Here is a 12,017-nt window from a genome sequence, read left to right as displayed (position 1 = left end):
TATATATATATATATATATATATATATATAAGTAATTAATGTTATTCTTCTCCTTAATCAAAAGTTTTAAATTCGTATTTTATAGTAATTTTTAGAAAGTATGGACCAGAATTTATAATCATCCTACAATAAAAATTTTAAAAAATAATTAATGATCTCTCAATCTTTTAAAATGGGGAAAAATTCTAAAGCTACAATTGAAATGGATAAAAGAATAATACAATTAAATTATAAGTAAATATTAATTATGTATATATAAATATCCTGTTAAATTTATATTTTCAGTTGAATTGAAGATAGACATTGAAAATTCTCTCTCCACTCCTTTCCTGTTTTTATAGCTTTAAGACAACTGCAACATAAAACTTTCACCCAACCATATTAATTAATTGGTTCCATATTTGTAATGCCATTTATTATAAAGAAAATGAAAGAGAGAGAATTTTGTTATTAGAAAAGGAAATTTAGCATACAAAATTTTTTTTATCTCATAATATCACTTTTCTTTTTGACAGAAATTTAACTTGTGATATCATGGAAATGGAATAGAAAAATCATTCTAACTCATTACTTATCCTAACTACATAGCTACATTTATGTCAATAAAAATGGACCAACTAACCTACATTAATTATCAAAAGAAACAATTTTTTTTTTTTAAGTCTGTAACCGCTAAAAGAATTATCCGAGCATAGAAATACATGTACAAATTAGAAATAAAAAGAGTTAAAAAGGACCTTAAAAATTATTATTGTAATAATTTGCATAAGTTTTCTTTTGTCGGCAATATCTTTATTAAAACTATATAATATGCATGGAAATAGAATCAAATGATTTCAAAGTGCAAAAATACTCTTAACTAATTACCTATTTTTGACTAGATGTTAGAATAGGCTATTTCAATTGAAATGGACCAAAAAAAAAAAAAAATTTAGGAGCAAATCATTAACAAAATATAACTCAACTATAAGTTACTAGCTAAGTAATATTAATTAATTAATTTTTGACCCATGACCAAGAAAAACCTAATAAAGTGAATTCTTAAAGCTCCAAGTATGTTTTGTTCCACAAAATCCTAATGATGATAAAAAGTAGTTATTTATAATTTAAAATTATAAACTAGTATCGTGTTTTCTTTCACAACTACGTACTTCAATCAATATGATTGGGATGCTTTCTATCATAATCCTAATTTATATCTACTTATACAAAAAAATTGAAACTATTTTCTTTTGTTTCCGTTAAATAATTTATAGAAAAATATTTTTGAATTGATCTTCTCGCCACTTAAAATATTGATAGATTATGAATTCCAACGGTAAAAACCTTCTTTCTTATTAAGAAAAAGCAAACCCTTAGCTGTTTTTCACCTTACCTTACCTAATATCATATATTTCCAACAGTTGGAATCTGGCGACTTTAGCATTAATTAATTTAGGAACCCTTTTTCCTTTGTTTTTCAGGTAGAGCTTCTTATCAAATTGCTGTAGACATTGATGTTTTTCTTGAAATGGAAACCAAACAGAATTTTGAGGCCTTCATTACTTTTTCCATTCAAAGCCTTCAAATGCTATTATACCTACCTTGGCAGAATTCATAGTTTGATTCATAAGAAACGCTCTGGTACTATATTTGTGTAATGAAATAGTCAAATACAGCAAGTTTTAACTCTAAGATAATTGAAATCGGATATATGAAATTTTTATTTTCATTCTGCTGATCGCTCTGTATATACTCTAAGAATGATTTTGCCTAGGCTGAGATTCTTTGCATTGTAGGTTAGGAAGATGAGTGATTTTTCTTTTAGGCCATCAAGACATGTACTAAACTTTTTCTTTTTTCAATCATGCATCATTTGGAAGCAAAATGCAAATAATTAACCAAAAATAAAACACCTAGGATGCCATCACAATGACAGCTGAAGATATTTATTTACTAATAATTAACAACTGAAGATAGAAGATAAATCAGTTGAGTTCCTCTATAGGCTTGCTATGAATCACAACATCCCCCATGTGACGTGACATTTGTGAAGGGCACCCTACACATTTCTTCAAAAGTGGGTAAACTTTAGTGAATCAATAATTTTCATGGCAACGCCAAAGCATTTTCTTTGAGCCATATGATTGTTGATTTTTATTAAACATAAGAGCTCCCACTGGCCATCTACACTCAACCCACCACATCACATCCTCCGAAAATTAATATCAGCAGCTTTTTAGCAAGAACTGAATGCAAAATATAAGTATTATAACATATTTACTTTGTGATTCTTGAAACAAAATCCACATAATTTTAATTAAGAGAAGTAAAAATCTTATTAAATTAAACTAATAGTAACTCTTTTTTCCATGCTTAGTTACATTGTGCAACCATCCAATACCTTTTAGGGCTTTGGAGATCTTAACAAGATTAGGTCTTCCCATTCCCAAATTCATCTTCCCAGCTGAGAACTTGAGTGCTTGCAAGCAGCATAGTTGTGCATTACTCTCATCTTCTTCTTCCTCTTCCTCATTTTCACCATTGTAATAATTCTCCATGCTCCCTTTCTTTCCTTTCTTTGATTTGCTTTTTGCCTGCAGTTTAATGGAGTCAGTCTCGTATGTCTCCCAAAGTGAATCCATCCCTTCACCTCCATCTGCATTGTGTCTCTCCTCGAAAAGCTTGCATGCTAATGTTCTTCTCCACTCTTTTTCTTTCCTCATTGATCCGAAACTCCCAAGATTCGATCCCATTGTCTGATAATTATCAGCAACCTTGGAATTGTACTCAGGACTCCAAGAATTTGTTTCTGATCTTTGAGAATTCATTCTTGAAATGTACTCTCTGTTATCATCATCATTACCACTTACTTTACTGTCGCTTAGTAAATGACTCAGTGCCTTGGATCCGCTTATATACATTTCTTCCTTCTGTTCTTCAACTTTATTGGAATTCTCACTTAGTGGCTTGACTTCTTTTTCTTCCTTTTGGCGCGAGAATTCTTCAAACTTGTTCTTTTGATGCATGGAGACTCCTAATCTTTTCTCTTCCATTATCGACTCAGAACTTTCTAGCCTTGTAATCACAACTGAATTTTTTTCAACCTTAGCACTGACTTGTGTTTCAATGCTTGCTAAGCAGTTTTTTTCAACTTCTGGCTCAGAATCTTCAATTAGGTGTTCTCCAAAATCAATATTAGATGTATCAAAGACAATTTTATACACTTCTAACTCCTCAAATTGATTAATCTCCTTATGATTCACATCTTCATTTACTTTAGACCGCAATTTCTCTACAACAGCTTGATATGCTCCAAGTGCAAAGCTTACTTTCGATTCTGACAATTCAGTGCTCCAATTTTCAAGAACAAGATTTGGAGATACAGTAAGGAGAACTAAGAGCAAAAGGAAAGTAGTAATAAAGAGAGGAGATAGGAACGAGAGAATCTTGAAGAAATAAGGAGACAAGAAAATGAAATAAAAGAAATATAGAGGATGAGACAAAATGAAAGAACAAAAAGAGAATAAGTCCGAGAGGAGAAGACTTGAGAAGTGTATTTTCTTGGATGTTTTTGTGGATAAAGAAAATTCAGACATTTTCTTTTTCTTCTTCTTCTTCTTCTTCTTCTTCTTTCTTGTTCTGTTTTCAATTCTTTGAAAGAAACAGAACAGAATACGAAGCAAGTGGTGATTGTGTTAGAAAATGGAGAATTGAGGTAAGGAGTTTGGTTTTCCTTGTTTTGGTCTAAAAAATGAGAGAAAGAAAGTGTGAAATTGGAAGTGAGAGCGGCGTGAATAAAGGGGGAGGAAAATATATCAAAGTGAAAGGGGAGAGACTAGAGAGAGACGGACAGAGACAGAGACAGAGACAGAGACAGAGAGTATAACAAAACATTGACAAGGGAAACAACTAAAAAAAGAAAAAAGAAAAAGAAAGCAACTTTAGAAACTTTACTCCGTTTTTCTTTAACCACCAACTTTATTTGAACTGCTTTTATCCTAATTGGGATTACCAAAGTAATCTCTGACAAATCTGTTTTAATAACCATGGAGATTTATTAAACTGGACTATTAAGAGAAATATACTAATAATTCTAACCTACAAGGCTAAGTAAGCAAGATAATATCTAGTCAATTACAAGCATTAGAATGCTAATTATATACATAAATATATAGAATATTTGACAATTTAAAAATGATCGCGAGGATGATTGTAGATTTGTTGTAATTTCTTTATAAAATAACATATTCACATCATGCACTCATAATACAATTATAGTGATATAATAACAAGATCAAGATTCAAAAAACCAGATTCTTTTCAACTAAAGAAATCAAATTTAATTTTTTTTTTTAAATATCAATTTAAAAATTATGATTTCTACCTTGAAGTGTCTGTGATGTATCATATGGATAAGTAACCAAAAACCAATTTATTAACTTGACCTTTTTCTTTTTACTTAAGTGACTAATTCCATTGATTGCCACCATAATCAGTTGGCAACCAACAATGGATTTGTTACAGTAGGTACCGCAGTTAAACATTGAATTGATGTGATTATCTAAAGATAAAAGGAAGAGAAAGAGTAATTTTGCAATTAGAAACAAATGTAGATAAAAAACGATATGTGGATAGGTTAAAGCATAGCATGATTAAAGGAGACAGAAGAAGAGTGAGGATTTAGAGATTAGATTGGTGCACATGGGAAACCACTCATAGCTACTCAAGTGCATTGCCCTCCATGCATCTCTCTGTTCTCTAGCTTTTAACCCATAAACGGACCCAGGTGTCTTGTTTCACTTTTGGTTTTCTATAAGGATGTTTTAGAGAGATTTTAGTAGATTCTACTTTTTATTTCCTTTTTTTTTTTTATGTTTGACCACTAAAGTCTTCTACTCTGTATTAGAAGCATTTGCAGGAACATAAACAAAAATAGAATACTTTTTCTTCTTTTAGTTATTATTAAGAAAAATGACAAAATTTGGTCGTCTATTGGATGTTTGCTTTTCTAAATTCAGAACCATATGTCAGAACTTTTTGTTTTCTTTACCTTAAAATCTGCAGAAAAGTTAAAATCAAGAAAATGGTAATCTTTTAATTCAGGTTAATCTACAAGCTTGAAATCGGGATCTCATGCAAGATTCACGAAAAAAACTCTAATTTCCTAGAAACAGAGTTAGTTTATGAGCTAATATCCTTTTTTTTGCTATAATTTCAACCCATCACATCAACTATTATGTTCCAATTACCTCAGAATATAAACAGTCGAATCCAAATACCTCAGAATGAAATTTATATTTTAAATAATTTGCAGAGCAAGAATTACTCTATTCAGAACATTCGATCCTGCAAAGATAATATTGCAGACAAAGAATATCCAAAAGCAGAGCAAATTTGTTCTAGAAAAATCAATTTTTTGAACAGAAACCACATAAGAAACGGAAATCTGTAATAATCAACCAAAACTGTGAAAAGTCTGCCATGGGTTTGCCATTCCAGAACTGTGAAAAGTCTAATTTTATTTTCATCTTTATAATTATAAACAATTAAATGAGATAAATGCCATAGCAGAGGTACCTTCAACTTGAAGGCTACTATGGCTAATATAATCATAGACAACCGGACCCAGCTGTTGATAACTTTAACATGTGCCCCCACTCCTAGAAATCACTTTCCCATTAGTTTTGCCTGAAGAAAGCATCTTTAGGGTTAACCACCAGATAAAATGATATCCTCTCCTATCCTAACACCTGTTCTCTAATACAATCCCTCTTCTGGTTATTTTAAACAGAAACGATATGAGGATTAGGATTAAAAAAAAAAAAAGCAGCAGCAGCAAATTTCCAGTCGACTTTTCAAGTGTGAAAATGTACACCATGCAAAATGAGGCAGCACCATTCACACTTGCCTGGTCATTGTTCATATCATAAAAAAGGGCAAGCCTTCATTTTAGCCATACCAATTCCAAACTCCTCCACTTCAAGTATTCGAACTATACACTTTATGCCATTAATTTTCAAATAGACAACTCATTTATCAAGCCATTGTTCCAAATCACATTTGTTTGACGCTACATAGAATAAATTCTCAGAAAATAACACTCCAAGTCATGTAGTTGAGATGCTATATCATCATATGCTTTGATACCATTACCAAATTCACTGCAAAACAATTTCTCAGAATTCTATTCCCATCGCAATCTCAAAATAACACCGTATCCAAACAAGCTACAAATTTAAGAACTTAGTCCAGCAATACATTCATTCATATTAGACAAGATAATCAAAATTCCTGACATTTCACAATATCAATTTGAAAAATCTTTCATTCATTCAAACCCATTTAAAGCTTCAGTAGACAAGGCACCTGTCACTCCATCATAACAGCTTTACTCTGTCATAACAGGCTTATTCTCGCTTGCTTTGGGCCTTTGTTCCTTTGGCTTTTGCTCCTCCATTTTTCTGAAATATCAAACAAAACTACATCTAAGTTACAGATTGTCCAATAACAAGACAAATCATGCAGCATAGAAGATCAACTTAATGAAAGCTTAGATGAAGTCTTTAAAGGGAGATGCAGATAGTTAATCCAAATAGGGAGGCTAAATCATCAACTTCAAGTTCAGCACATAAAAACAGGAAAACAGGCACATCCTAGTTAACAAAAACAAAGACAAACAATAAAAAGAATCTCTCATGTGAGAGGAATATTATTTAATGTATAATAAATTCCAGACACTAAGTTGCCCGCCAAATATGTTAGCACTAGCAAATGGAATTGAGGATCATTATCAATGCCCGGAAGAAAGGAAAGGACAAAAGAACGGAGGGAGCAATTGGTTAAGGAAAAATAATGCAAAGGAATGCCAAATAATAATTATATATAGAAGTAAATCCTCTGAAGAAGATTTTTTTTCTAGAACAAGTAGAAGTGTAGAACCATGCTGTAAATGCTAAGAATGAGTTGCAGACTGGAAAAGCTGTCTTCGAGCCATATGGCATCAGGAACCACATAAAGGCATCAAAACGTCTCATAAAGAAACTTAATGGAAGACATTCAAGAAAGTAAAAGCAAATCCTCATGTTCATTAGTTATTCCACGCGAATTCAGTAAAAGGTCAGTCCAAACATGGTTCATAATCAAACCTCACATAAGCATTTGTATCCAATTTATGTCACATTCAATCATCAATTCATATTCATATTCAATTTAAGGGAATGTCAAATTTAAAGTTCAAACATAAAAACTCTATTCATTTAATGAATTAAAGTAGGAGATAAAACAACATAATGCATTAAGAAAACCAATGTCAAAAAAGCAGATTCTCACAAATTTTCAGCCTAAATTAAGTAGAAAAAATTTCCCAGGTTTTTATTTTAGAATATTAACCAACAACAGCAAAAATTTTCAAAAACTTTTACCAAATATTCCTTCTACATAATATCAAAATTGGAACTCGCAAAAAAAAAAAAAAAAAAAAAAAAAAAAAAAAAAAAAGAAGAAGAAGAAGAAGAGAAAGTACATAAATATCCTATTTAAAACCATCAAATTACAACAAGATGTTCATAAATGGAACTAAGATGTTCATAAATGTAACAAAAAAGCAGGTCCTTAAATTAGCACAAACACAGACAGAGAGAGAGAAACTTAATGAATACCTCTTATCAGAGGAGCCACCCTTCTGGCTAAGGAAGGAACGAAAGAGAGGAGAGTTGACGTCGTAAATCATTGTAGAGAATGCTTCTGTATAAACCCTAACTTTTTTCCTGTGCCGCAAAGCTTCTCCAACTTCGTCGTTAAATGTCTAGGATCCGAAGGGTCATGGGAGCGCCTTTTATAGAAAAAAGAGATTGGGGCCAGTATTGGGTCTCGTTATCTTTTCGGGGCCGAACAGTTTGTGTAACATGGGCCCTTTCAAAAGCCCGATCCATTCTAAGCCACCTTTTATTTTTTTGACAGAAAAAGCCACCAAATTCCTATGGATGTTGAAAGTAAATAAAATTGAAGTAAAAATATTTAATGTTTTGAAACAATTGTAGAATTCATTTTAATATATAGTAAAATTTATTAATTTATATTCCAAATTAATTATTTTTAGTGCTTGTATCATTATATAATTATAACTTATTTGTAAATTTTGTTAATTTTAGCATATGTTAATTTAAATACAAAACTTATAAATAAATTCTATAAAAATTTATATAATTCATTTATGGAATCAAACTATTAAAATTTTATGAGAACCTAAGTTTTGTACTATTAATTTTAAATAACTTGTAATCAAAATGTTAAACACTATTTAAAAAATTGTTCAGTAACATAACATTTGGACTAACTTTTAGATGTTAAAGTAGCATTTTATGAAATATTAACTCATGCAATGTTTAACTTTTAACGTTTCATGAAAAGTTACTCAAACAGCTAAATTCTATATTTATATAAAACACTTTTAAAGACCAAAGTGGATAAAATTATTATTTAAATAATTTTATGTTATAAAATTTAAATATTCAATCAAATTCACAAAACTCTTCAAATCAAAATATGAATTTTTTTCGTATAAAAATTTCAATAAATGTTGTAGATTTGTGGCTTTTTCGCTTGAATTGCAAAAGAAGTGTATTCTGAATATACGATTAGTAAATGACAAGTCAAGCCACTACCCACAAGCAGAATAGCAGTCAATTGAAACCCAAACACACTTTTTACCCAAAGAAGTAGTTTTTTAGTTTTTACCATATTTGATTGTTTGACTGCACGGTCATTCCGGTCTCTATCTCTTCTGTGTTTGTTTTCTAGCTCAACAGCGCCAAAGTGGGCCATGGGGAGAAGCTTCCCTATGACCAGTACAGTACTATTCTATATTTATTTATTTAGTTACCATTTAAAAATAACTCCAAAATATTTCGATTTTGACCGTTTAAAATCCTTTCCACACGGAAAAGTCAATAATCATGCGGCTATTTTCATCCACAGCTGGACATAACAGCAGTCAGCGCAACGCCTTCAGAACAGAGAAATTTCCAACCAATTTTCAGTTGGATTTGCGTCCGTTCTTTCTCACACTATTTTTTTTCATATAAAATATAATTAACTGCAGTAATTAAATTGTATATCGTGGTTAAATTTTTTGTTACCGTTAAAATTAAACATGTATATGTCATTGTTGATTCAATAGCAGTATTATTGCTAAGAAAAAAAAATTTATTGAGATCAAGAGATATTAAAATTTTAATATTTTTACTATAAAAGGGTTGGAATTAACTATAAATATCATTTTTTGCTTAATTAAAAGTCTTAAGTTTCGATTCAAGAAATAGAGTCATTTTAAACATTTGAGAGGGAAAAATTAGGACCAGTGGAACTAGTAAACTTCGAACACCAAATGGTTTAGAAATTATATACTCTTTCCGTCCTATTTTGTTTATTTATTATTTCTTTTCTGGACGTCCCAAAATATTTGTAAGATTTTTAAATTTATACATGTAAATAATTATTTTTTTCATAATAATATTTATGATCCTTCATTAAATGAAGGATTTTTATTAATATTTTCAATGAGTTAAGGGTAAAAAATGGCAAAATAACTTTCTTTAACTAAATTTTTAATATGTCTATTTTATCAAACCATACAAATAAAATGTAACGGAACAAGTAAAAGAATTTCAGTAAACTTTACTCATTGCATTTGTCACTAAATCAGACACACAAGTTTTTTAAAGTGCCTACTATAAACTAGGTTATGGTTAATGATATCATAGCTTAAATAATTTTCCATGTGAATAAAAAAAATTAGGTGACAAATAAAAGTAATTAAGTGAGTTATTAAAAAATACTAGATTTTATTATAGAATTACTTATTAAAGTAACCACTTTTCTTAGAAGAATTTAAAAAGTTATTCAAATGAAAAGACACACGGTAGAAAGTATGTATCGAATCGATCGAAGGTGCGATGAATAAAACATTATATATATATATATATAAAGGAGAATCAAAGGATTTTTCCAATGTTGAAGTGATGCTTCCTCTAAAAAGTGAGATTGTATAGATTTTGAGCATTTGCTTCTATTTTAACTAAGAGATTGGAAGGAAATTTTATATTTTAAGGAGAGAGATTCTCATAAAAATTTAGCACAACTAAGGGTATGAATGAGTCAAGCCAGCTCGCGAGCTATTCGAGCTCGATTCGAAAAAAGTTCGGCTCGAATCAAGTTTAAACTTGAGCCTAATGATGTTCAGCTCGAAAGCTCATCGAGCTTGATTGAGCCTTGTCGAGCTTTATATATAATATATATAATATTTATTTTGGACTTCCTCGAGCCTCGAACCTCAAGCTGAATCCGAGCTCAAAATTTTTTGAGTTGAACTCGAGCCTCTCGAGCTCAAGCCGAATTCGAGTTGAGCTATTGAACGAAGCTTGAGTTGAGCTAAATCCTATTGAGCAGAGCTTCGAGCTTGGCAGGAGCTCGACTCAGCTCGGCTCGTTAACACCCCTAAGCACAACCTTTCCCCTTTTTACTTTATGATTTCTACTCATCTAGTTCTCTTTGTTCCCCTCTTAAATAAAGCCAAACAAATATATTGTTCCCTCTTTCATAATAAAATAGAGTCGCATCAAAAATAAAAACTCATTTCTTCTTTTTGCTCAAGCGATTGATGTCTCCTCTCCTTACTGTTGCATCTCCACTCGGTGTTGCGTCACAGTTCAGGCTAACTAACATCCAAGGTTATATTTCTTTGTCCTTCTAAGCTCGACAGTGATGAAAGACAGAGAGAGGTGGATGTGGAGCGTTGATTTTTGACGATACCAAGTCATTTTTGGCAATTTCAATCAACAAGGTGAGCTTTAATCATCTACTTATGAGTTAGATTTGATTAGTTCTACTGATACTTCTTTTTCACCCTCTTAGATGTAGAAAATGAACTTGCGTCTAAAGCCGTGGAAATTGTATCACATAGTTTACACTAATATTAAAATAAGTAATTTTTTAATTGATTCTGGATTTTTGTAGGTCTCCTTTGATAATCAATGATTTTCACCGTTACACTCAGATTTTCTGTCTCCCTGATAATCAACGATTTTCACCATTACTCTCACATTTTCTATCTTTATTTGTTGTGGTTGTGTGCCCACTCAAGTGGGACCCACAATAAATTTGAAAGGAAAATATAGGAAGTCAAAAATGGAAGGCAACGTAGTTGTACACGGCATCCCTACGTGTAGTCAAAAATGGAAGGCAATGGAGTTGTACACGGCAGGAGTTGTACATGGCATTTCTACGCGTTAATCTGCCTATAAATAGAGGCAGAGGCAGAACACACAACACACAGAAGAAAGAAGAGAGAAAATGTAGCGAGAGAGTTTTCTAATTTTAGGATGGGTTTCCTAAACTTAGGGAAGAGAAAAATAGTGAGGAAATTATTATAGAGTGTTTTTGGGAAACACTTTGAGTGTCACTATTTTTGTATTACTCTCGTTGTGTACCTACTATTTTAATAGTGGAAGAATGATTCGAATTTTGTCCCGTGGACGTAGCCCTAAACAGTTGAGGGTGAACCACGTAAATATCTGTGTGTCACAAGTTTATTATTCCGCTGCGTTAATTTTCTCTTAATCGGTTGAAAGGGCCCAACGAGTGGTATCAGAGCTGATGCCCAACAACTGGTATCAGAGCTGATTCCTAACAAGTGGTATCAGAGCCGAAGGTTTCGGTAGGCCCAGCCGGTCAGATAGTGGTACCGGATCCGTGGATATATTTTGAAAATAAATATACCACGATGAAGAGAAAATTACGACGAGTCCATTGGTGTTGTCCGCTCGGAAAGACGTTGCAGAATCGACTTAGTGATGAATAGTAAAATAGTAACTCGCGGTTGATAGTGAATAGTTACTATTGGCGTTACTGTTGCTGAGCCGTCACGGTTAAGCCCAGCACTATTCACACATAGTACTATTCACATGTACAGTTACTATTCATGCATACAGTTACTATTCGAGTATACTGTTACTATTCATGATCACTATTCACGTATA

General features: G+C 31.6%; 2 protein-coding genes across 2 annotated transcripts; both read right to left on the bottom strand.

The window, feature by feature from the left end:
* Positions 1-2,229: 2,229 nt before the first annotated feature.
* On the bottom strand, positions 2,230-3,715 carry LOC105644358 (acidic leucine-rich nuclear phosphoprotein 32 family B protein). The gene has a single exon (XM_012229662.4). It carries the CDS (start codon positions 3,576-3,578, stop codon positions 2,331-2,333), a length of 1,248 nt encoding a protein of 415 aa, XP_012085052.1. The 5' UTR covers positions 3,579-3,715; the 3' UTR covers positions 2,230-2,330.
* Positions 3,716-6,139: 2,424 nt separating this feature from the next.
* Positions 6,140-7,800, bottom strand: LOC105644360 (wound-responsive protein-like protein). Its single transcript, XM_012229663.4, has 2 exons — positions 7,641-7,800; positions 6,140-6,443 (listed from the first exon to the last, which is right to left on the bottom strand). Exons 1-2 carry the CDS (start codon positions 7,709-7,711, stop codon positions 6,371-6,373), a joined length of 144 nt encoding a protein of 47 aa, XP_012085053.1. The 5' UTR covers positions 7,712-7,800; the 3' UTR covers positions 6,140-6,370.
* Between the last annotated feature and the right edge of the window lie 4,217 nt (positions 7,801-12,017).

The sequence above is a fragment of the Jatropha curcas genome, chromosome 3 (assembly GCF_041381405.1).
Source record: "Jatropha curcas cultivar XTBG-Jc1 chromosome 3, XTBG_Jcur_1.0, whole genome shotgun sequence".
Taxonomy (NCBI): Eukaryota; Viridiplantae; Streptophyta; class Magnoliopsida; order Malpighiales; family Euphorbiaceae; genus Jatropha; species Jatropha curcas.
Note: the sequence above shows the minus strand (reverse complement) of the source record. Positions and strands in the feature narration are given on the sequence as shown.

What these genes read in the sequence shown, in the direction of transcription:
- LOC105644358 (XM_012229662.4), bottom strand. Translation starts at nt 3,578, where the DNA reads ATGTCTGAATTTTCTTTATCCACAAAAACATCCAAGAAAATACACTTC.
- LOC105644360 (XM_012229663.4), bottom strand. Translation starts at nt 7,711, where the DNA reads ATGATTTACGACGTCAACTCTCCTCTCTTTCGTTCCTTCCTTAGCCAG. An exon ending in GGTGGCTCCTCTGATAAGAG is followed by an intron (nt 6,444 to 7,640) that starts GTATTCATTAAG and finishes TTGATATTTCAG; the next exon opens with AAAAATGGAGGAGCAAAAGC.